At 36.4% G+C, this 23,320-nt stretch overlaps 1 protein-coding gene across 1 annotated transcript in view; it reads left to right on the forward strand.

Moving 5' to 3' along the window:
- Nucleotides 1–23,320, forward strand: part of OTOG (otogelin) — a 92,428-nt gene that overhangs the window by 18,795 nt on the left and 50,313 nt on the right. The window contains exons 16-24 of the mRNA XM_030273852.4: nucleotides 3,467–3,599; nucleotides 4,591–4,768; nucleotides 6,562–6,686; nucleotides 7,386–7,598; nucleotides 9,192–9,357; nucleotides 9,872–9,946; nucleotides 12,399–12,442; nucleotides 12,943–13,096; nucleotides 21,906–22,013. Coding sequence (XP_030129712.4) covers nucleotides 3,467–3,599; nucleotides 4,591–4,768; nucleotides 6,562–6,686; nucleotides 7,386–7,598; nucleotides 9,192–9,357; nucleotides 9,872–9,946; nucleotides 12,399–12,442; nucleotides 12,943–13,096; nucleotides 21,906–22,013 — 1,196 coding nt within the window. The remainder of the gene's footprint in view (nucleotides 1–3,466; nucleotides 3,600–4,590; nucleotides 4,769–6,561; nucleotides 6,687–7,385; nucleotides 7,599–9,191; nucleotides 9,358–9,871; nucleotides 9,947–12,398; nucleotides 12,443–12,942; nucleotides 13,097–21,905; nucleotides 22,014–23,320) is intronic.

Genomic DNA, 23,320 nt, shown 5'->3' on the forward strand with positions numbered 1-23,320 from the left:
ATTTGCAGTGACAAGTTTATTATAATAGAAATTATTTATTTGCAATCCAGGTAAGAGATAGGAGAGTGAGTGCAGGGAGTCCCCTCATCTCAGTGGTAGAAGTTGGGAGGTAAGAAATATAGCTTAACTGAATAGGGACCAAATATATTTTGAAATTTGATGATCCACAAATAAATCTCTTCTGTGATTCCTAGGAGAACCATATCAGGATAACAGGTGATGTATGTGACAGGGTCTAGAAGTTGCCATTATTGAAAAAGTGGATTCCTGGGTAGCAAATAAAATTGCTGTATAACACTAAACTTTAGAGCCTTTAGCTCTGTGAGATAGAAGCATTACAATGAGGGCTGTGAAATGAAATGTTAGCAAGGAATGCGCATTTTAAAAACTTCTAGGTTTTAACCTCTGTGTGCATTATTCTTGTGATCCTGCTAGTATTTCCAGTTTCTAGGAAGATTGAGGCTGTTCAAAATGTATTTTGTTGTTGTTACAATTCCCCACTTCAAGTGCTTATTTTAGTTAGCTTGATTTTATTTTAGTAAGTTGGGCTGGCTTCATTCTGTGCTAACCTTGGAATCTTGAGGAGCTGATTAAATTAGTATCACCTCAATGAAAAAATAAAAAGAATAGCTGTGAAACATAACATTAAGCATAGGCATGCATCCATTCAGTTGGTGTCATAGTCTTAGAATTTTGCAGAGTCCAAGAAGCTTGAGAAAGGTGGCCGTGTATTGTAGCTGTACCGTATCATGGAAGAAAAGCAAAGGAAATCCCCAGAGAAACTCTCTAGGCAGCTTTTTTATCAAAGGAGAGTTGAGGCCAAAGTGACTTGCAGAAGCTCACAACAGGGTACCTTGCAGCCTGATAAGTTTTTTATGGGAAAGCCCATCAATAGAGCAAATATCTGCTGTGGTAATGGGCAGAGCATGTATGTGTGTCTCATTCCCTTGTGTTAGGAGCACTTCTCTCTGTGGACAAAACAGACAGAATTGTGCTTTTTGGTTTAGTTGTTGTGGTTAATTTTTGTTGGGGAAAGTAATAACCAAACTAATTGGCTTTCTGCCTCGCTGCTCAGACTGTGCAGTGCCTTGCAGTAACTCTTGCATTCTTCTTCAGCCTGACTTAGTGACTTTGCTTGAGGTGTCTCTGTCTCCAGGTGGCTTGTAGGTGAAAAAACCATATTCTCTTGGCTTTTACTGCATGTTCAGCTCCATACTTCACTCAGCCTTTCACAAAGGTAACTGATCAGTCCTAACAGGTATAGATTTTACAGAGGTCTGAGTAAAGCATTCTGGATGTTAACAATCAGGTGAGTAATCAGAGGATTATGGGATATGTCCCAGGGCTACGTGCTGCTGATTTAATTATCAGCGTACAGGTGGTAAGAGGGTAGTGAGAACAGTTTTTGTAGTATAATGCAAGAATGTGGGGCTTCAGTGCAGCTATTCAAGTGTCTAATTATCAACCAGCTGGTACCACTTGGCAGAGGAACTGCTTTTCAGTTCCCCAGGCACCCTCCATTATCTTTTTATACCCATTTATTAAAATTAATGAATTGAAATGGGAAGCTAAAAGATTTGTAATGTGGAATCTCATATTTCTTGATGGTTTGAGATTTTATGTGCTTCTTTAAAAAAACCTTATCACTCCTATCTCATTCAAGCAGACTAGAAAATGTGGAAAGAAAATACCTGTGGAGATTTTAGCTTTCTGAATCACAAAGAATCCAGTCATCCTGAGCCTTAGAGTTGGTGACATAAACAGTCATCAGGCAACAAGTTATTTCAAAACGATGTGAAATTTTGTTTAAGCACTTTCTGGAAGGAGAATCAATCAAGTGATCAGCACAGCTTAACCTTATCTGAGTGTCAGGTGACAGCCTCACTGGCTTTGTAGTTTGTATGATGAGAAGGTCTTCTCAATATAGATTTTTTTTTTTTTTAAGAATCTAGTGAGAGAAATGGCCATTCCTGTGAAAACACCTGCCAAAAGCTGGCAGGGGCAGTGCTGTGAAAGAAACAGCCTATTGGAACAGAGAACAATTGTCAGGCAGAATTTCTCCTTCAGTTTAAGCCTGAAGGAATAATAAAGCTTTTGTTGATACTGTGTACTAATGTATATACTATGGAGGGTTGTTTTCTTGGTTCTCCTCTGCTCTTTGTGCCACCTGCCATTCTTTAATTTTTAGCTTCACAATACTGTCAATTTGTAGCCATTGTTGCGAATGAAATGCACAGAAACCTATTTCTTAGCAAAGAGGCAAAACAGCAAGCACATGATTTCACGAGGCAGATGTCTGTCTTCACTGTCACTCCAGGAGAGCTGGTTGAGCTGATGAAATAGCTCCAGTTATTTTTATAATTTCAAGTCATCTCTTGATACACCTCTGTGCCTGATTCTCTTTGATAGAACATTTCTTTAAAAAAAAAAAATAGTGCTCAAATTAATCCTGTTAAGAAAAATGTGTTAATCTACTGGAATTAATGCACATCTTTAACAAGCATTCTTTCCATATTGACGTTGGACGTCAAGGTACCTGTAGTTACTCTGGAAAGTGGAAGTCCTGTCCTGAAAATTTGGATTGTAACTGAATTCTGTTACTCACCTCTCGGACTTGTTTCCATTTTACTTAATGGAGGTGTATTTGTTGTGAAATCTCAGTTAATTAACTGCTTTTGGTACTGTTGAAAATTAAGTTTCACTGAAGAATGTGGGTGTAAAAAAAGTAAACAGGATCCGTCTAGGATTTTTTAAAAGAATGCTTCATCCAGAATACTGCAACGCAGTATTCATACTCATGTGTTTTTCTATGTAACATTTTAACTTGGAGAAGTGAAATGCAAAAAGAATAAACAATGGTAGCAACAATAAGCAAGCTGAGTCGGTTGGATGTTGTGGTATTACATGCTGCCTTTCTTACATCAGTATTGATCCACAGAGCTTATGAGCATGCTCTATTCTACAACTCCCCTCAGAAATTGTGTTGTTAAGTGTTGTTTTAAATAATGATTCACAAGATGTTTCTGTTTTTCCTTAATGTTTGCCTTTAAAAGAATTTTATATCTTAAAATATGCTATAGAAGAACCTGGATGTATCAGAACACATTAAAGTACAAATCTGGAGTTTGCTGCACTGCTCTGTAGATAGTGCAGCATTGTTAGTGAGCATCAACTCAGCCTCAGTGGGTCTTTAATCAGGGTGTCTCAGGAATTCTGTGTCTTGGTACTGAGCTATCTGAGAATTTTTTAAATTTCTCTTTCCAAATCCCACTTCTGTGCTGTGTTTTCATAGCATGTTAATATCATGATTAAACACATATGGGAAATCATTCAGGATACTGATTTTTCTTAGACTGTAAGGCTGCACGTTTTATAAGTTCACTCTGCTAAGAAGCAGGGTATAATCTTAAACTTTTCTATCCCCACTAAGTATAACTTTTCTTGTTTTCTTCGCTCTCACTTGCAGAACCAGGATGGATCATGTATCCAATCTGTCAGCCTTGTTCTTATGCAGGACCCCAAGAGACAAGTGACCCTGACTCATTCAGGAGATGTTTTGATCTATGACCAGTACAAAATTAACCTGCCTTATGCAGATGGTAAGGAGTAATACACAACCATATAACTCTTATCAAACACTAGAGCAATATTTCAATTACATTTATGCGCGTTGTCAAACTGTCAGTATTGCTAATGTACTGAAATTAAAAGGCATGTTTTGGTGTCAATATTGTTATTTCTTATGAAATGCTTCACAAATTAACTTTTGGTGAACTTTTTACACTAATGGTAGGAATTGTGCAGTACCTGCATTAGGCTAGTTGTTTCTTACATTAAGATTTTGTTTATTATAACAAGTCAAAATGCCATCCCTCACATTTGAGAGGTTTTTTAGTTCTTGCCTGAGGAGAAATTCTTTCCTCTGATTCTTGAATTGAGTAATTTTTTCTCCTGTTTTTGTAAGCAGTTCACATAAATTTAGGCAGAAAGGACCCTGCTGCCCCTTAGAGATGAACTACAGATTTTCAGACAAAAATTTTATTTTGTTTCTTTTTGCTTTGAGCTTTTAAATCTCTCTGTCCTGAATATGTCTGGCATTCTGCATAGGTATATATGACTGTGAGATTTAGTGTTATCTTTAACGAGGGTTTTATATGCAAATCGTTAATAGATTTGATGCTTGCAAGGCCTTGGCTCTTTGGCAATTTCACAAAAAATGTTCTAGCATAGGAATTATGTTCCTGGTCTTAGGAACATAAATGGTCTTAGGAACAAAAAATGTTCTGAAATGTTTATATTTTTACATTGATTTCATTTAGTTTATCTTTGTGGATATTTCAGTGAGTTCTCAATGCATTTTTAAAACATGTGCTGAGTCTCAAGATCCTTTTTTTGTTCCTAATGTTTGAGTCAATATAATATTTCATGAGAAATCTATGTTTAGGGCAAAATAGAGCCTTAATAGGAAAAAAACTTACATAAAAGTGATATAAACCAACACCAACATGTCTTGTGACATGACAAGAAACAAAATTTAAATTTCAAGCAGGTTTCCTTTGCCTTTGAGCAATCTCTGTTTTTACTCCCCAGAGCTGTTTGAGATACGGAAACTGTCCTCTGTATTTCTGCAAGTAAAGACACAGATTGGATTACAGATCCTCTACGACAGAGAAGGACTGAGGCTTTACCTTCAAGTGGATGAACGGTGGAAGGATGACACCGTGGGCCTTTGTGGAACCTTCAATGGAAACACAGAGGATGATTTTTTGTATGCAGAGCTCCAAGATTTCTATCTGCCACTATATGAATATCTGTAGTTAGAGTGATGGATCAAGTGTATACTGAAGCTGACAGGATAGATACCAAGAATAATTTATTTTGAAGTTTTTTTATTTGTGAGATAGATAGTAGGGTTCTGTTTGTTAACAAAAAATTTGGTAGCTTCAGCTACAGGATATCAAGCCTGGTTTTGCTCGAAATATTCTGGTGAAATATATATGATGCACAAGGGCTATTTTACCAGAAAAATGTCCAAAATAGAGTGGCCTATATACAGAACTTTCTGCCTCTCTGCAAGACTGTCTACAAAAGCTTTGTAGACAGCTTTCCAGCTCCTATTTTCTCCTCTGAGCCCTAATCTGCTGTCTCTGACAGAGCCTCCATTGTTCAGTGCCTGCAGACCAGCAACAGGAACTGGCTGCTGCCTGGGCTTCCCTTTGCTGTGATGCAGAGCTGCCCAAGCACCATAGCCAAAGCTGCTGTTTGCCCATTTTCTTTGCAACGTATGTCTCACAGACACTAAAGAACGAATTAGCTTCCAGTGAATTAGAGTAGCCTAATGGAGCTGGGAGAAGAACACAAATTTAGGACACAACAGGATAAAAAAAAGGAAATAATAGAAGAATTTTATGCTTCCAGAACGGCTGGAATTTTTCTAACTCAAAAGTAATTGAAAAATGGAAAAGCTTTCCATTATAGTTCCAATTTAAGAAGACAGATACACAAATATACCAGTGGAATTTTGGAGAGTTTCTATGTTACAGATTAAAAAGCATTATCAGATTATTATTTATAATGAGACTAAGAAATACATAGGCAGCAGCTCAATGAAGAGATATTATTTATATAAAGCTACTTAAAATATTTCTGTTTGACATGTAGGTTTGTAGCTTAGTTTTGATGACAGTCTTTGGATTGCTCTCACACAAATGAGAAGCTGTACAATAGTTGATATTTGTAAAATCAGCCCTTAAACCTGGGGACTTAAAAATTGTTCTCAGACATGGCACAAACTGTGGTATCAAGGCATCTTGGTATAAACACAAACAACCTGATCCACAGCAGATTTGGGAGACTTGCCATAGGCAGTGGTGACTTTTGCAGCACCTTCATTCCCAGCTCCACTCCCACTTTAGCAGTGGCAATATTCCTGATTATGTGCCTCATGCCATCTTTTCCCTCAAGTATAATGCTCCATATTTAAACGCACAGTTTTGATCATTCTCTCTGTACAACAGTACTGTGCCTTGATTATTTTGATCAAAGTCTTTATCGTTCAGCTTCTATTACCTAGGGCTCATGGGTGTCTGTTCAATTGCTTTTGAAATTATATTTCTGGAGGCTTGGGTTTCTTTTCTCTTTCCCATAAGGAATAAAGACCCTGGGAAGTCAGCAACAGACAGGAAACTATAGGTAGAGGAGAGATTAAAAATAGATTGGATATCACTAAGGAACCAAAAGGACAAATAAGAGAGTTCAGACTATCAGGACAGTGATGCTTCCTGCTCTCTTATAAGGATGGAATTTGGTCAGTTTTGATCTTTTTCTTCCTTAAAAAGTCTCTAGAGGATATCCTCTCTCTTTTTTTTTTTTTTTTTTTTTTTTTTTTTCTGGGCCTCTATCTGCTAAAAAAGGAGTCTGGAAACTTATGATTACAGTTTTATAGGCAAGTGAACGAGGATATGGAATAGTGAAAGAGGAGCTTGAATCAGAGGGTGCAAGAACTGAGATCATTCTGCAAATTCACTGTACCTTTTCTGACTGACTTCTGCTTTGCAAAAGATCTCCAGTTGGAGTAACAGAGAGCACTCCAGAGCTGTTTGGAAACACGTGGAAAACTTCATCAGCCTGTGTTCTCGTGCATGATAGTTCACAGGTGGATCCGTGTGATGTTCATCTGCAGGCAGGTGGGCAGTGAGGGCAAATTCTTACTGACAAATGCATTTCTACTTAGTACATCTGTGCCCATTTTCCTAGTTTCTTGTTTGCAGTTACACTGTGTTAAGTAAGATATGCACTAAAGTTTGGTAGAATGTCTTGGATTGGTGATGCTGCTAGTTAAGATGGAGACTCAAAACTATTGAAGTATTCATTTTTAAGAATGCTGAAAACAACTAAATACTTGATTTAGGTGTCTACTATGGAAGAAAATTAGAAGGAGAAAGATACTTATACACTGCCAGCATATAGAATTAGCTGAAAGGGAATATCCAGTTGGGATAAGATGGTCACTAAGTCATCAGTAACATCTATTTCACAATTCCTACCACTTCTTGTATTAGACACTAAACGCTTGTAAAGACATAGAGATAGAATATTAAGATTTTCCCTGTGATTTCAGCAGTGCTAGGGAATCATCATGCCTCCTGCTACAACATCACTTGTCTTTTGGGTATTTACACAATATGAAATGCTAAAAAGCTGCATTCATGATAACAGACTGGGACATAAATTTTAGTCCTTCTGTACAGCTGTATAGATATCAAAGAGATTGATGTGGCAGTAGTATATAACCATGACTGGTTGCATTGCATAGAAGACACTTTTTGTTCCAAGTCTTTTTAAACTCCCTCACTGAAACAGTTTTTAATCTGTTATTTGTGTAGCCTCTTATGCAGCGGAAGCTTGTAGCATCCTTACGAAAGATCTTTTTGCTCCATGCTACCCCTATTTGAGTCCTGTTCCCTATTTTGAGCAGTGCAGAAGAGACACTTGCAAATGTGGACAGACTTGTTTTTGCTCTGCTCTGGCCCATTACGCTCATCACTGCCGAAGGTTTGGAATTGTAATAGATTTCAGAGGAGCTGTCCCAGATTGTGGTGAGTTTCCTGTCACTTCTAATAAATAATTAATTACTGCCTGAGGACTTTGTAGACAATCAGCAAGTAAAATTAAATCAATACAATCTTTTAAATGAGAGAAGGGTTAATTCTAGTGTGACCTTCTGCACACAGGGCAAGTTTTTTTGTTCTTTTTTAAAAGAATTTTCTGTCTAGACAGAATTTGTACCAGTGTTTTTACAGGATTCTTCCCTTATAATTTCCTTTCTGTAGTTCTTTGACTTAGGAAACATTGTAAATACTTTTTTAAGTAGTCAGAGGGCTTCAAATGTATACAGAATTGAAAATAGATCAGTCCTTATTATATGACATTGCATATCTCATACCACATAGATATTATTAATGAACTGCATGAATAGATTTCATTTCCTTGTAGATGCTAGGTTTATCTAATTCTTTAAATTAGCATGATAGTATGAGGAAGAAGATAGCATTTAGCAGTTTTAGTTGGATTATTGTCAACTTCTGCTGTCTGACAATCTCTTGGCTTATTCTCTTACTGTCAGTGACACTGAAATACACAAAGTGCTGAAGCAAGTGTTGAAACTTGGTATTGTTATTTAGTTTAAAATTAATAGAAGATTATAGAATATATGTATCTTTATAGATAAAGGTGATGTCTGCTAACTACTCTGTAAATCCTCACAAGCAAAGGATAATATTAAATACTTTAGTTTATATTAAATGTTTGTAATGCAAAAGATATTGATAGGGCATGTTGGGCCCTTGCATACAGTTTTAAAAAAGTATAGAATTGGAAGCCCTATCAAACAACCTGAAACTGACAGACTGATGTAGGTCTGGCTCTACAAACAAGTCTCAGAGTCTTTTCTAAGGAGCATTCAAGAACTTAACATTTATCAAGTGTCAACACATCATGTAATAATATGTGTTGTAATGTATGATAAAGAGGATTAAGTTGGTCCAGCTTAAGCATCTCAAGCTGGAATAGCTGTATGTATATCTGACAAGGCTGCCTTGTTTGCATTTATTAGGGCATGAATGGCTGTGTCCACTTGTGATTGAATGAATCATTCAAGACATTTGATTTTTATTTCACTTTTTTGGAAACAAGTATAGTTTTCTTACAGTATATTTTAAAAGTCATGCTTGTATCATTTAAAATATGTGAGTCTGTATTTCAAGAGCTTCAGTGTTTTTTTAGTAGAGTTTTTATAAGAGACATATATATATGGAAGAAAATGTAATATGATATTGTACAACATCTGCAAAGTATACGTGCTTTATTTGAAGTTAAGATTTTTCTTTTAAGGTGCTGTGCATTTCCAAAAGCCCATGCACAAATACCAAATATTTTCAGAGTTAGAGGCAAAAAAGCTTCAGCTGTTAGGTTTCCACAGTGTAAATCTGGATTAACTGCACAGACTCATTGCACTTGTTATTACTGTGGATTTACATCTGTGTAGTTTACACAGCATAGTGCCAAGATAGCAATTTTAGTGGAATTTAATGTGATTGGGAACAAAAGAATGGCGATGTTTATCAGAAAACTGTTGGGAGGTCCTTGAGTCTCTTGCACCGTAATTTGAGAGATTTGTTTCGTTTGGACAGCTCTTTCATGTGGAGACACAAAAGAGTACAGTACTTGTGTATCTACCTGTGGCAGAACCTGCCAAGCACTGTCTGTGCCAGAGACATGCAGCAGTGATTGCGTTGAAGGCTGTGCTTGTCCTTCTGGAATGTATTTGGATACCAGGACCGAGCGATGCGTGCAGAGGTGGGTAAAGTTGTGGTTCTGATAGCCACACTCACCGGGTGGTTTCAGACCACCACATTTGCAAGTCAGAGTGGAAAACTGATTAACTTGTACCCTTGTAGATGATAGAGATCTGTAAACTTGACAGGGTCTCAAAATTCTACAGAACTGATGTCTGTGTTGTTTAAAAAATAGCTTTTCTATAACATGGCCACTCATCCAACATCATCAGTGCCTCTTAACTGCTACTTTCTGTCTAGTCTTTGGCACATAAAAGATACAAAACATAAGCTTCCATTTTCCTACTGATTTAGTTTGAAATGTTCTTGAGTTACATGGCAGTATTGAGATCAGGTTTTTTGCATTTAAAAAAACCCAAAAAAACCCCGAGCAACTACAAAACCATCAGCTAACCAAAAAGCCCTCACCAAAACAAACAAAGCAACTGAAATTTGAACAGCAATTAAATCAATGGGAATTTTATCTTCTTTTTTCAGTTTGGGTTAATCAATTACATGTTTTTCCTCTATTCCAGAAATGAATGCCCATGCTATTTTCAAGGAATTGACTATCCCCCTGGAGAAAATGCCATGACATCTTTAGGCAAATGGTAAGATACAAAATTGTGTTTTCACATGACTAAATTGTGTCATATTTTTAAGAGCTGTATCAAATAATTTTGTCTAGTTTGTGGGTTTTCTTTTTGTTGTTTTAGTTATTTTTAAATGAAATCTACAGAATAAACCTGCATCAATTTTCTCTGTGTTTGACAAAAGTCCTTTAGAGCTTAGGCTTTCCAGGCTGCTGTGCTTTGTAATGCAATACATTGAAGTGCAAAACAGAAAGAAAAGCCACAATAATTTCTTATATCCATACTAGTGTGGACAGCTCCAGAAAAGCATGGACACTTCCTGACTGTCCATAGAACTTCATTGCTATTCTCCTTCCCTTTACCAGATTCTAAATCCATATATGAAGAATTATTAAGAATCTGTCTTCCACTAGTATAGAATCATTGTAAAAGAGCAATGTGGCTTTTATCAACTAAGAAACACAAAAAGCTGCAGCCAATGCTAAATAAGCATCTCTGTTATCGTTCCTTACATTTGGCATTTGTTCGTGTCCTCTTGCTCTTCCATTTGCATCATTGCAGTCATGATGTCGAAGAAGAAAGTTTGCTAGGTGATCCTGGCTCCTGCCAGCTGCATCCTTTTCAACAGTTATTTCTGTCTGGAGAAGGTTAAGTAATGCGGATGACAAGCTTTGTAAATAACAAGCTTTCAGAAATAATATCTGAGCTCTGACTGCCCGTATCAGTTGTTACAGCAATTAATTAAAAGCAGAGCAAACCAAATCATGTCCGTGGCAGATCAGTGTAGTTCTTTAGTTTGTTACAGAGGCCACATTAGAGATTGGTGTTGTCAGACTCCCATTGCAGTGTGGGCACTTAGTAAGCACACACAAACTTCTTGTCAGCAGTCCATAAATACTGGCTATTATCAATTGATATCTTACTTATCAAGTTAGCTTATTTTTTTACCTTAGGGCAGATTCCCTGGAGTGTGCCAGGCAGCCCACTGTGCATATGAGGTCCTGCAAAGGCTGGGTGCACTGTTGCCTGCCCTCCCAAGGTGTTTATGTTTACAAAATGTGCCCAACAGCCCTGGCAGCCAAGAGAAGGGGCTACTCCTGGTAAATCTTTAATCCTCCTCCTTAAAGGTCTAGTTCAGCTAATTTTGCTGACCCATGTGATGGATATATGGTTGAATGCACATCATGTGATGGTCCAAAAATGTAGTTTTTAAAAAATTGCTGTAGACAAAAATCCTCTTTATGTTGATATCAGTGGATTTGCTTGGGATCTGGCAGCTTGTTCGTGAATAAAATTAAAATCCACTAGTTTATAACTACTGCAATTTTAGCTGGAATTAGAAATATGTGTCTCCCATCTAGTCACAATTTTTGATGGAGGCGATTTTAATAAGGCTATATACAGATCTGTTGAGAGGAAAGGCTTTTATATGTAGAGGTACAGACTGTCAGCTCCTGTGAATTGCCTTGTACAATACATTAGGAATCATGTATGGATGAACTGGAAAAAAAGTGCTATGTGATTAAGTCTTTCTTTTTCTGTCACTTTCTATTAGAAACAATGATGATCTTTATTATGTTCTCCCCATCCTTTATTCCTCTTAATTGCTTCATCTTTGGAACTTCCCACTTTCATACTGGAATTTTTTCTCTATGGAATAGCTTTTCTACTCTGTTGCTTTCAACAAGTCCTTTAAAATATTTTCCTTGATGTTATATCAGCCTTTGAGTTGCATCCCTCTCAGTTCCCTTTGGTACTCCTTTTCCTTTTGCCTGAGTGATTCCGTGCAGTCCTTGAGTGCTTTTCCTGCAGGGCGTTGGGGTCCATACACAATTCCAAATGTGTTCACAGGGAGGCTGTAGCACATACAGAATTTGATTCTGAATCTCCTGACCACACATAGGAGTCCTGGGGATATTTAACCTTTGCAAAAGAATGGGAAAATAGTGCTGGATTTCATGGCCTCAGGTTCTTTAGTGAAGACCAGGACCTGAAACCCAGCCAGCACTGCTACAGTTTTCCCTGACAATGAGCTGCAATAGGAGCTGCTACCATTTTAGAGAAGTACAGGACTATTTTGGCTCAAACTAGAAAGGAGCAGACAGTGTAAGTTTTCTCAGTGCTTCCCTGCATACAGTATCCTGTTAGGTTGAGTTTTACACAGCTTTGAACTGTTTCATGTAGGGGAAATGTGTTTTGGGGAGCAGTATGGGGGCATGTTTGTGTATGTGGTTTTTTGTCAGCCCATGCATTGTAACTCCTAATAACGCTACGCATAAAGCAAAAGTTTGGAGTTTAACTAATGTTCTTCATGAGTTAAGGCAATACACTCTTTATCCACAGTAAAAATGTTCAGTGCAAACATTTATAAAATTATTTTCTAATGACTTGTTCTGCATTACTAAATAGAATATATTAATGTTTTAGATCTTCCTGGCTCTCAGTACATCTTTGTGTATTTCTATTGCAGCCATTGCAGAAATGGTGTAATGAACTGTGATAACAGCATAACAGGTGAGTGAAGAGAGAGGGAAAAGATACTTCAAGCCCAATTAATAAATTTTCTCCAGTCTTGGTGAAACCCCTTTTCTGAATTAGAAGATAATTTGTATACATTGCAAAACTTCTGGGAGGGGATCCATAATTATCTATTTGTGTGTTTGACAGTAATACTCCTGCTTCTTAGCAGCCTAGTATTCAAAATACTGTTAGATCTGAACAACTTTCCCCCCACCCCAGTACTTAAAAACACTAATTTTTTCATTTTTACTTGCTAATGCAGATAAGCTTAGCTGCATGATAAACAGCAGATCTTCAGTAGGGCAAGCAAAGATTAACTTTGCCTCAAGTAATATGAGAAGGGGCAACTGAATGTTACTAGTATTGCTGGATGTTATAATTTCCATCCATATTTCACATCCATAATTGTTATGTTACAAATCCTTATAGCACATATTTACAGAATACAAAATTTCAGGTGTGAAGAATAAAGCATTTGTCAATTTTCCCCCCAGCACACAGCTGCCCAGTTGGACAGATTTATATTAACTGCAGCAATCCACAAGTGGATCCTGAGCTCAGCAGAGAGAGGACTTGTGAGAATCAGCTGCTAAACCTCACCTTTTCAGCACACCTTCCTTGTGTGTCAGGTTGTGTCTGCCCACCAGGGTGAGTACAGACAGATTTGCATCTTCTGGTGCCACAAACATGATCGAGTAATTAATCCTACCTGTACAATTTGAGATCTCAAAGGCTGAGCATCAAACTTGTGTAGGCTTACCCCACAATACTGGCTGTTAAAGTAGTAATAAATGTTAAACCAAGTGACAAGTGGAGTTAAATAATTCATAATAATATGATCAAAAAACCAAGAATATAGAAATGGCAATGAAATAATTTTATTCAATCTGTGTTGTTACGGTAGAATCGTTTTTATCTAGATTTTTTTCCAAATATTTAACTTCTTATTTCAATATTTGGCTGAGGGAGATAAGTTTATTTATTCACAGGCATAATTTTCACTACTTTTTCCTTCAAAAGGATCTCCTAAGTCTTGGGGATTTATGGTGATAATGTACAGATGAGCTGTTGTGGAATCAAGCACTGTCTTGTTGAGAGAATTTGGAGTATAAAAATAACAATGTGCTTAAGTTATGCTAGTCTTGATGGAATTTAATTTCTTAAGCACATAGCCTGAATTTTTTTGGTGTTATAACTTTGAAATAATTTGAACTGTTGAAACAGCTCAGCTGACGTCTGTGCACTCATGCTGAGTGATGTGTAGATATTTCTATCTCATAATAAAATATTGCTACTCTGGATTTTTGGATTTTATTTTAATACTCAGAAACATGGAATGTGAAATGGTTGATATTAAATGGAACCTGTAATTAATGGAACTCACACTATGGGACCATATTGAAAAGCGCTAAGGCAAACTTGGAAATTAACTGGAGGCAGATATTTTCAGAATTGCAAGAATTCACCCTCTTGGACCAGGCTGGCACACTTCAAGGCTACCTTCACCAACACTATATGGCTGGCAGCTCAGATCATGAATTATTTATTCTCTATTTTGCTGTGCATAGCCTTTGAGCTTGTGATCTCTACTGCTTCCTGTGGAACTTAGATCTAGACTGTAAGCAATTTGGGGATTTTTTAGCATTGGAAGACTCAGTGTAAAGCATTGGTGATCCTAAAACTCTGATAATATGGTTTTATGGTAGTAAGATGGAATGTGTTATGATTTCCTAGAGACAAAAATACAAAATTAAGATGATTTGTCTTTATTGTAACTTTAGCAAACTGTATTCTTTTCTACAGTATATTGCCTGCAGAGATACTAGCACAAAATTATTAGGTTTTGTTTTGTTGAGTTTTTTTTGTTTGTTTGTGTTGGGTTTTTTTTGAGGACTTTTTTTGTGTTTCGGGATTTTACCCTCAGTGCTGCTTAAGGCAGAACTAGAAAACAGTGTTACAAGCCTAAGGTTTGAATTAGGAATGTCAGTCTCTACTGATGAAGTAGAAATCTAAGTCACTTACAAACTTGTCAAAATTGGTGCCTTTTAAATATTCAGCTCTAGTAGTCCTATATTGCTTTTATGTTTGTTTTTATTTGAGGTTGCTTTAGGAAAACTTAAGATGATCCTAAAGGTGTGTGGTTTTCTGGTATGCTTTTGGAAAAGCAAGAGACTTATGCTGTGTATTAACTATGCAGGTTTTTTATTGAGATAATGAATCTTAATTGTTTAGGAGTTTTTAGTAAGAGATGCATTTAATAGACGCTGGATAGAAGTTGGATATGAAGGGCCCTAATGTTTTAAGTCAGTCACTGAATTTGCATTACAATGATTCATGCTGCAGATTGAGCAATTTAAAGTCAGAGCCAATACAGCACGAAAATTTTTAAATTAAATTTTTGGAAGAGAAAATTGGGTAAAATACCACCACCTTTATACAGTACCTCATCCTGTGTTCATGTCCTTTCAAGCAGTACAGGATTCAAATGCACTGTGAATTTATGCAGCTTGGAAATGCCTTCTCTAGGCTATCAGTTCTTACTGGTGAAATAGAAAACTGAGGTGACATTGTCCACTTTAAAAGGGCAAAACAGCCATGGAATTTCTTTGATCTTAACATTAGTCCTTTACCTGAAATAATAAGTTTAATTTCTTTATTCATGCTTTTGTTCCTGCTTGAGATCTTGCATCGGTTTTTCTTGATTAATTACATGTAAGCTAATCTGATTTAAGTAGCAATGAAATGAGTTAATGTTCTTGATTAGTTGACTTAGGTAAAATAGTGAGTGAAATACGGGAATATGTCACAACTAAGAAACCTGTTTAGGAAGGTATATTTTTTGAGGAGGAAGAACCTTTCTGATCTGTTTTGTGGGGTGATTATTCCTCAGTGATACCCTGAAAGGTGCTTAGCAAAAAAAAAAAAAAACCTCTCATCACAGAAGGAAATAACATCTTTTCACAGAAATGATGTCAAGATTTCAAGGGCATGATATTTTTGTTTTGCAGTGCATTTTTCCAGTATGTGAAAGCTGAAATACTCTTTCAAATACTTCACTACTTCTAGCATTACTTCTTTTTTTTGTGCTTACAGTGCAGCTGTGCTTCATTCTTTTTCCTCTGCAGTGAGTAAATCAGATGCAAGTAACCATGCTTAAGTAAATACCTAAATTTACAGGAGATCATTCTGTGGGTTACACTTTTTATGGTACAAAAATTGATTGTATACTTTCCATCTATTTTAGAAGCTGTTGAAATCAAACATTAATTCTCCTGGAACTCACTTCCTAATATTGATTCACCCTACTTTGCCTGACATATTAAGTAATTTTTAAGATTTTATTTATATTTTTTCTTAATGGTTTTCATCTGTCACCATTTAAAGGAAAATGTTCTATATTTCTATGTTGCTTTTAAAAAAAATATGTAATACACTGTCAGTGCATATTTTTCAAGTACAATATTTGAATTATATTTTCTGCTTCTGGGTTTCTATGAATCAAATTCTTTTTCCTCCTTAATGATAACAAATGTGCATGATTTGACATGGAGACAGAATCCTTAATCAGGCTGCAGAAGAAACAAGGAGAAAAGACAGAGTGAAGGAGGAGGGGAATAAACAGAAGTAGCTTTCTACATTTCTGGATGCTGTGTGACATTTGCTTCAAATGGACATATGCTGGTTTGTTCCTTTCCTCTTCCATTGGTTTTCCATGGTTTCCAGTCAGACCAGTAATGATCTCCAAAATAGCTTCTCTTCCTTGTTGCTTACAGCCTGCTCTTAGTGTTGCTGTCAAGAAAAGCAGTCATTTTCCTGAAGGAATTACTTGTGTTTTCCCACTTCCGTCATTGACAGGATTTTATGCTTTGACTGCAGCATGAGTTGGATTTAACTGATCTGTACTTTATGGAGTGTACAGCATAAAATTTGCGCTGTATTTGCAATATATATAGTTTTGTGGGGGTATTAAGTGGTTGGATTTAATTAGCTTAGAGGTATTTTCCAACCTAAATGGTTTTATGATTCTAACAAAAGCCCTGCCAGATTTTTGAAATATAGGTGCTTTCATGTGGACTGACTCAGATTGTTTAATGACATACATCAGTATTTATTTTAGATCATGTTATCCCTTCATATTTCCATTAGCTGAAATATTTAGCATTTTTCCTATCTATTTCATAATAATTCCATCTTGTTGGAAAAACCAAGACCCACCATCTTCTAAATATGAATAATAAATACAAATTCTGAGAGTTATGTCAATAGCTTGAAATACATATTGTCCCAAATGCAGTTAGTAATGTGTTTTATTGCTTCTGTCACATCTACCTATTAGATATTCATAATTTTTCCCTTCTATGTTTTTGTTCCCTCTTTAAAGCTGTTAAACCAACCACTATGCAGTTAACCTAGATCAAGCAGGGTCTGCTGACTTTGCAGTATTTTGAAACTTCAGTTTCAAAATTTTTGTTACTAACTTTTTTTGAACTCTAAATCAGAGCCAGACTTCTCTTCCTAATCATGCTTATAAAACTGACTGTAATTTTCTCCTTGTTTCACTGACTTTTTATTTCTCTCTCAATGTTAGTACTGCAAGGGAATAAAAAGTTAATTCTCAGCTGGCTGTTAGCAGTAGTTATCTGTAAATCCAGGTCACTCAATTTCTCACTGTTCAGCAACATCCAATACCCAACTTGATGTTTATTGAGTGTCAACAGACTGATCTTAAAAAGAAAGGAACATCACTTAAGAGTAACTAAGAACATAGTGTGCTCCATAATTCCAAGTAGGTGTATTTATTTTTATGGCCTGTGAGTGAATCTCAAGAACAAGGCAACTGTATTATAGTTTTCTTTTTTCCTTGCACTATATGTTTAATTGTTTGCAACTATATGGGCCACCTTTTTAAGAAATATGCCTGACAAATTTTTTCTTATGTACATTTAGGAAAAACAAAGACAGTCCTTTCTCCCATCCCCACACTCTGGATGCAACTTATTATTTATGATACAGAAGAATATATTTTGTGCTAAAAACTTTACTTTACTGAATTTGAGGAAATTTAACATAATTAGAATTTTTATGGCTTTCTCTTTTTTTTTGTCACGTATTGCTCCCATAAAATAGATGAATGAAGAGTTAGTAAATTGAAAGCTTTAATATCCTGTAATTGCAGTGAAGTTTTTAACTAAGGAATATCATACCAGATTTTCCTTCTAAAACTGTCTCAATTATCATTGTATTTCTGTGGTATGTGTCAAGTGGCACATAACAAGCTGAAAAATATTCTTGGAATGTTTTATTAAGAAAAATAAAACTCATCACTTTCTAATTTTCCCAAAGAAAACAGTTAATGTTGTTTTATAAATGTTCCTATGGACGAATAACTCTATTAATGAAAAATGAAGATGGGAAGAATACAGATGAGTTTCATATATTTTTAGAAAACTACTTTTTACTAATATAATTACATTGACCATGTTATGTATTAAATTAAGTCTCCTTAGATTAAATAAAAATCCTGTGCTTTTGGTGCATGTTTAGTATAATTTTTCAGAAGACTTACTGTTCCTCAGTTTAAACTCAGAATTTACTATTATTATCAGTGTGAAAATAAAACCTGTTTTCTGCCCAAACCTCCCACTTCTGGATGGCCTTGCTGCTGCTATCAGGCTAAGTATTTTTAATCTTTTGGTTAAGGCAGAGCTTCAGAGAGGTCTGTAGAGATCTAATGTTTTCCAGACAAATAAGGATTAGCCCCATGGGGACACCATCATGGCTATGCACTTGACTATTTCCTCAGGAAAATACAATTCTCTTACAAAGACTGCATCAATGTTCCTGTGTTTGGGTGTTTCAGGAACCAATATTTATCCACACCAGGTTTTATACTGGTTTCTACTTCTGATGGCAGTAGACACAACATGCTAAAGGTGCAGGAGCTCATTTCCAAAGAAAACATCTATTGCCCTGCCCTTGCAAGACAATCCAGTTCTTTTCCATACTTGTCTGTTTTTCAGACTTGCAAATTTCCTTAAAATATTTTTGAGTTCCTTATTTTCTCTTGCAATTCTTACAAACCTTCTTGTTTCCCATGTTCTAGTTTATACCAACTGCAAATAAATATCTAATTTTTTTTTTCCTCTGCATTTGAATTAATTGACTGTAAAACTTCAGCAGTATCATTCAGGTTCTGGAGCACCTTTTCATATGACTTTCTGCTTTCTGACTTGTTTTTAAGAGAAATATGAACTCTGTCACCTAGTTCAAAGGAAGACTTCCATTATGTTCAGAGTTACTTTCTGAAATTTTGGTAGAGCTGCTTGCAGGAAAGTTTCCAGTCCAGGGTGAAGCTGCAAAAGAAACTGACTATCTCAGTTAAAGCATCAAAATAATTTGGTAACACAGAAAGATGAGAATAATGAAAACCTTCCAAGGATTCTACAGAATTACTTAATATTTTGGTATAATAAACCAGGGGAAAGAGGAAGAAGAGATTTTAAGGAGCTCCCCAAATGAAACAGAAAACAGCCAGAATATATTAACTTTCCCTGTCGAGACCGTGAGTGAACGAGGGCATTAGGTGCTACAGTAATGTTACTAGTGTTGGATTTTTCTCTCAAAATTGATCTTGTTTTCTGTTTATTTTGTTCATTTTTTACTTCCCTTAAACTCTATTACAGGCCTTTGTAGGACGATCTGTGAAATCTTCAGAGAGCAAATTTAACAATGCAGCGAAAGTACTTCTGGGTGCATAAATCAGTTGATGTTAGGCTGTTGCAGGAGAGCAAGGAAAGAGCTTGTGCAAGACACAGACTATTGAAAACTGCCCTGCTGGAAGCTGGGAGAGAGATTTTATTGTTTTGGTATAGATTTGGGATCTTTGCAGAAGCAAAGAAGTGTTTGAGTCGTGGACGACATTACTTCTAGTGGTGCCTTTACCAAGATTATTTACATATTTCTGTATGTGTGAATGCAGAAAGCTCTAGATAATAATAAGATAATAAAGAAAGTGAATGTTCAGCAGGGTGAAGTGGGATAGTCATCCTTTGGGAAGTGCGGTAGTGTCTTTGCAGTTTGAAGTGGGATAGTGTCTTTGCAGTTCATTGTAGGCTGGACAGTGAGTATAAGCATCACGAAACATGTCTGATACTTCAAAGAGTAGCAGTGCAAGGCCTCTCTGTAGGGTATTTGTGGTGAATTCTTAGATCATTGAAATCTATCCATTTGCTTGGCTTTACAAGAGAGAAAGCTGTTATCACTTTTTTTTTTTTTAAATCCAGTGTAATAACACGAGGAAAAACCTGCATTTAGTGTTACCTTGTCAGTGTGATCTCTTTGTGTCTGAATGTGCCCTGTTCAGCTCTGAGCAGCTTTAAACCAGTGGGAATTTCAGTCTCACAGTTGATTGTCTGCAAGTGACACAATGCTTGAAATAAGTATTGGTTACAGAGAACACTTCACCTACCCTGGAGGAAAATTACAGTTTTTCAGTTTAATGGGGGAGGAGGGTTTGTGGTGTTCTGCACATTCCCATTCATAAGCCTTACAGAGATGTAAATTTCTGTCTGATACATAACACACTGAAGTCTAAGTCAAATACAAATTACAAATATGTACAATTTAATTAGTAAAATACAAATTTTATTAATTACCAGGTCATTAATATGAGCAAATATAATGTCTTGTGATTAATTCAGTGATGGAATGTTTCTTTTTGGCTAGCAGGGAAACAACATTATTGGTACCCTGTTTGTCGTGGATGTGCCTCACACCTGTCACATCTTGTCCATGGTGCCATATCTTGCCTAAATAACAGTGCTAAACATCAGGAGCAATGAATCTGTTAGGAACACAAAAAAACATGTACAAAATTTGTATTGCTGCAGTGAGGTACTAGGATACCAAACAAGCTTACCTTGATGAAAAAAAAAAATCTGCCCAAAAGTACCATTTGAAGAGACTATTTATTTGTGGATACAAGTACATTTCAAACATTAGAAACAAGGATAATCCTAGACTGCATGGTGCCTGTAAGGATTCCTTTTACTATGGAACTGGCATATTAGCTGCTCTGAATTCTTGTGTTGTATGGAATGGGGCAAGATCAAAACAACTTGGAGCTGCAGCAGTTAGACACTGCTGCAGCTTGTCAAGAGTTCAAGTTTCACAGCTTTCATTTGAGAGATGGATTTATCATCACAGCTGTTCTATCTGTTTTTGGACTCTCAGGTCCCATATTGGTATGGCTTTGCTTATCCAATAGCATGACAATATTTATAATAAAATGAAATGGTTTTTAGAAGAAATGCAACTTTCCTGGGCTCAGTAAAATGATAGCTTATTTAATAAAATAGATCAATGCTTCTGGTGTGTTTCATGACCTTTATTTGTAGAATCTGCTTGAGATGTCTCTATCTCTGTCCCTTTGTCTAATTTCAGATTTTCTGAATATTATCAAAAAGCCACAAACATTTTACTTTAAAATTAGGACTGGTTGCTCTATTTAGTCTTTCTGGGCAAGAATTCCTGTGTTCTTTCTCTATAACAAGCAATATTGTTCCCTTTTTTTTTTTTTCTTTAACAGTTTTCCATTTTTATCTGCTTGTCTACGAGTTCTGTAAAAACACAAATTCATAGCATTAGTCTTGAACTGTGAACAGCTATGCATATGGTTAGCTATGGTATAATGAAAATCTCCTTTGAAGACTGTGAGGATACTTCTGCCACTAACATTGAGTATATTTGTAATAGCTTGCACGAAGGTGCGCGTAATTGCTTGCATAAAGGTGCAGAAATAAATATTGATTAAAAAATACAATAATTTCATGCAGCCAGAATAGCTCTTTTGGTATTGATTAAATTATTAATGGAGCAAGAGGTGTAACTACAGCTATAGAAAAACTGTAATGAAATAAAACACTTCCTGTCAGTGAAAGAAAAGAATAGGGCAAGAAGAAATCCTCATTTAAAAAACCTTAGACTAAATATGCCTTTTTTTAGAGAGTAAGAGTACATGCCACTAGAACCAAGAGCTGTGATGGCTCCCACAACTCATGGAGTATCTCTTGGCTTGAGTCAAATGCAGTCTAATTGGCTGAGTTACAAGAAATTTGGTGAAATTTAGAGGATCTCTAGAAATTCGTAGTTTCCCTGACCTTAAAATTTGTATATTCACGAGTTAGTCTTAGAGGGTGAATGATTAAAATGCTAGTACCCAAAGTGCTGGTACTAAATAAAGACAAAATATTCAGGTACCTGTGAAAGGATGATATCAAATTGCTCATATGAAATTATTAACAAAATGGTGCCTTTTCAGTTTCAGAAGACTTTAAATATTATTTGCATCTCATTAACAAAACTGGTAGCAACATTAAAGTTTAGGAAAATATTTTTATATCTCGATACCCGCTGTACTGCTGCTTGATGAATATTTTTTGCTCTTTTTATTTGATAGTCTTGTGAAACATGGGGATATGTGCTTGGATGCAGATGAATGTCCATGCTCATGGAAAGGAAAGGAATATTTTCCAGGTGACAAAGTCATTTCTTCTTGTCATACATGGTAAGTGGAGATCTATTTAAGTGATTTCATTTGATATCTATTTAAGTGAGTTCATTTTAGTTCTGTATGTGTAGGTTGATTATTTTTCCTTCATGTGTTTTAATCATAAATTTCACAGCAGATTATCTAAATCATCTACCTTGACTTTGTATTTACATTTATTCAAAGAGCTGTTAAAACTGGTTCAGATTTTGTTGTTTCAAAGTGCTTTACATAAAAATATAGTAGCAATTTGGAATCTTTTCAGTTTTTAAAAATCTTGATTTAGAAAATGACTCTTTTTTTTTCGAGGTTATGGCTAGTATTCCTAAATTACAGGTAAAATCCCTTAAATATTACACCTGAGTGACATTTTTGAAAGCTTTTTACTTATTCAGTTTCACATTTAGCACTGAATCTGAGCAGTTTAGAGACCAGAATGTAACCTTCTGTCCTTAAATCTGCATCCACTACTATGTTGAATTAAGGGGAATACTGAACAACATCATGTACTGAGCAAAGAAACTGACAAATTGGTCACTGATGTGTAGATAAGTGATGAATCAATCAGCGTTCAAAGGGAGAATTTCAATAGGAAAGGGTTGATAAGATCATTTGAACACACGCAGGCACCTATTCCTTTTTCCCCTTTACTATCCAGTGTTGTAAATGCAGCAAATACCCTGTCAGGTTTCCTTGAGCACTCTCAGTGTTTTATTTAATAAGCTTCACAGGAGTGTGAAAATATACCCCACCTACCTCATCCTGGAACAAGCTCATTTCACGACAATCTCTGCCTGTTTTCTTCTCTGGCCAAGGCTGAATGTTGCAGGCTGGCACTAAGCAGAGTGGTTTGTCCTACCAGAGCCTCAGAAAAACCAGCTATACTGCCAAGCACCATGGTGCTGTGGTAGAGGTGTAGCCTCCAGGTTCCCAGCAGAGCAGCTCCTTCTTTTTGAGCCCTCCTTGTAGCTTACCAGGAGCATTTAACTGGTGTCCCCTGGTGAGCTGCTGCTCCTGGCCAGCACAGCACGGGGTAGCCCAGCCCAGGGAAGGCTTGTCCCATCAGCACCAGGCTCTGCCTTGTCTGGATATCATGCCCCCTCCAGCCTTGTGCTGATTGCCTTCCTCTGCCTCTCGTCAGGTCCTCAGTAGCTGCTCTAGAAGAGATTTGTAGCCCTTTGGTCGACTGGTGAAGCGACTTACAAGGCATCTCCACTGGGCAGGCAGGTAAAGCGACCCGGGTTATTGTTTCCAAAGGCCTCTCCATTTGGACCTGGTGTGGGATTGCTTGCATCAGAGAGAATTCATTTATCCCATCTAATCTG

Source organism: Taeniopygia guttata, chromosome 5, assembly GCF_048771995.1.
Source record: "Taeniopygia guttata chromosome 5, bTaeGut7.mat, whole genome shotgun sequence".
Lineage (NCBI taxonomy): Eukaryota > Metazoa > Chordata > Aves > Passeriformes > Estrildidae > Taeniopygia > Taeniopygia guttata.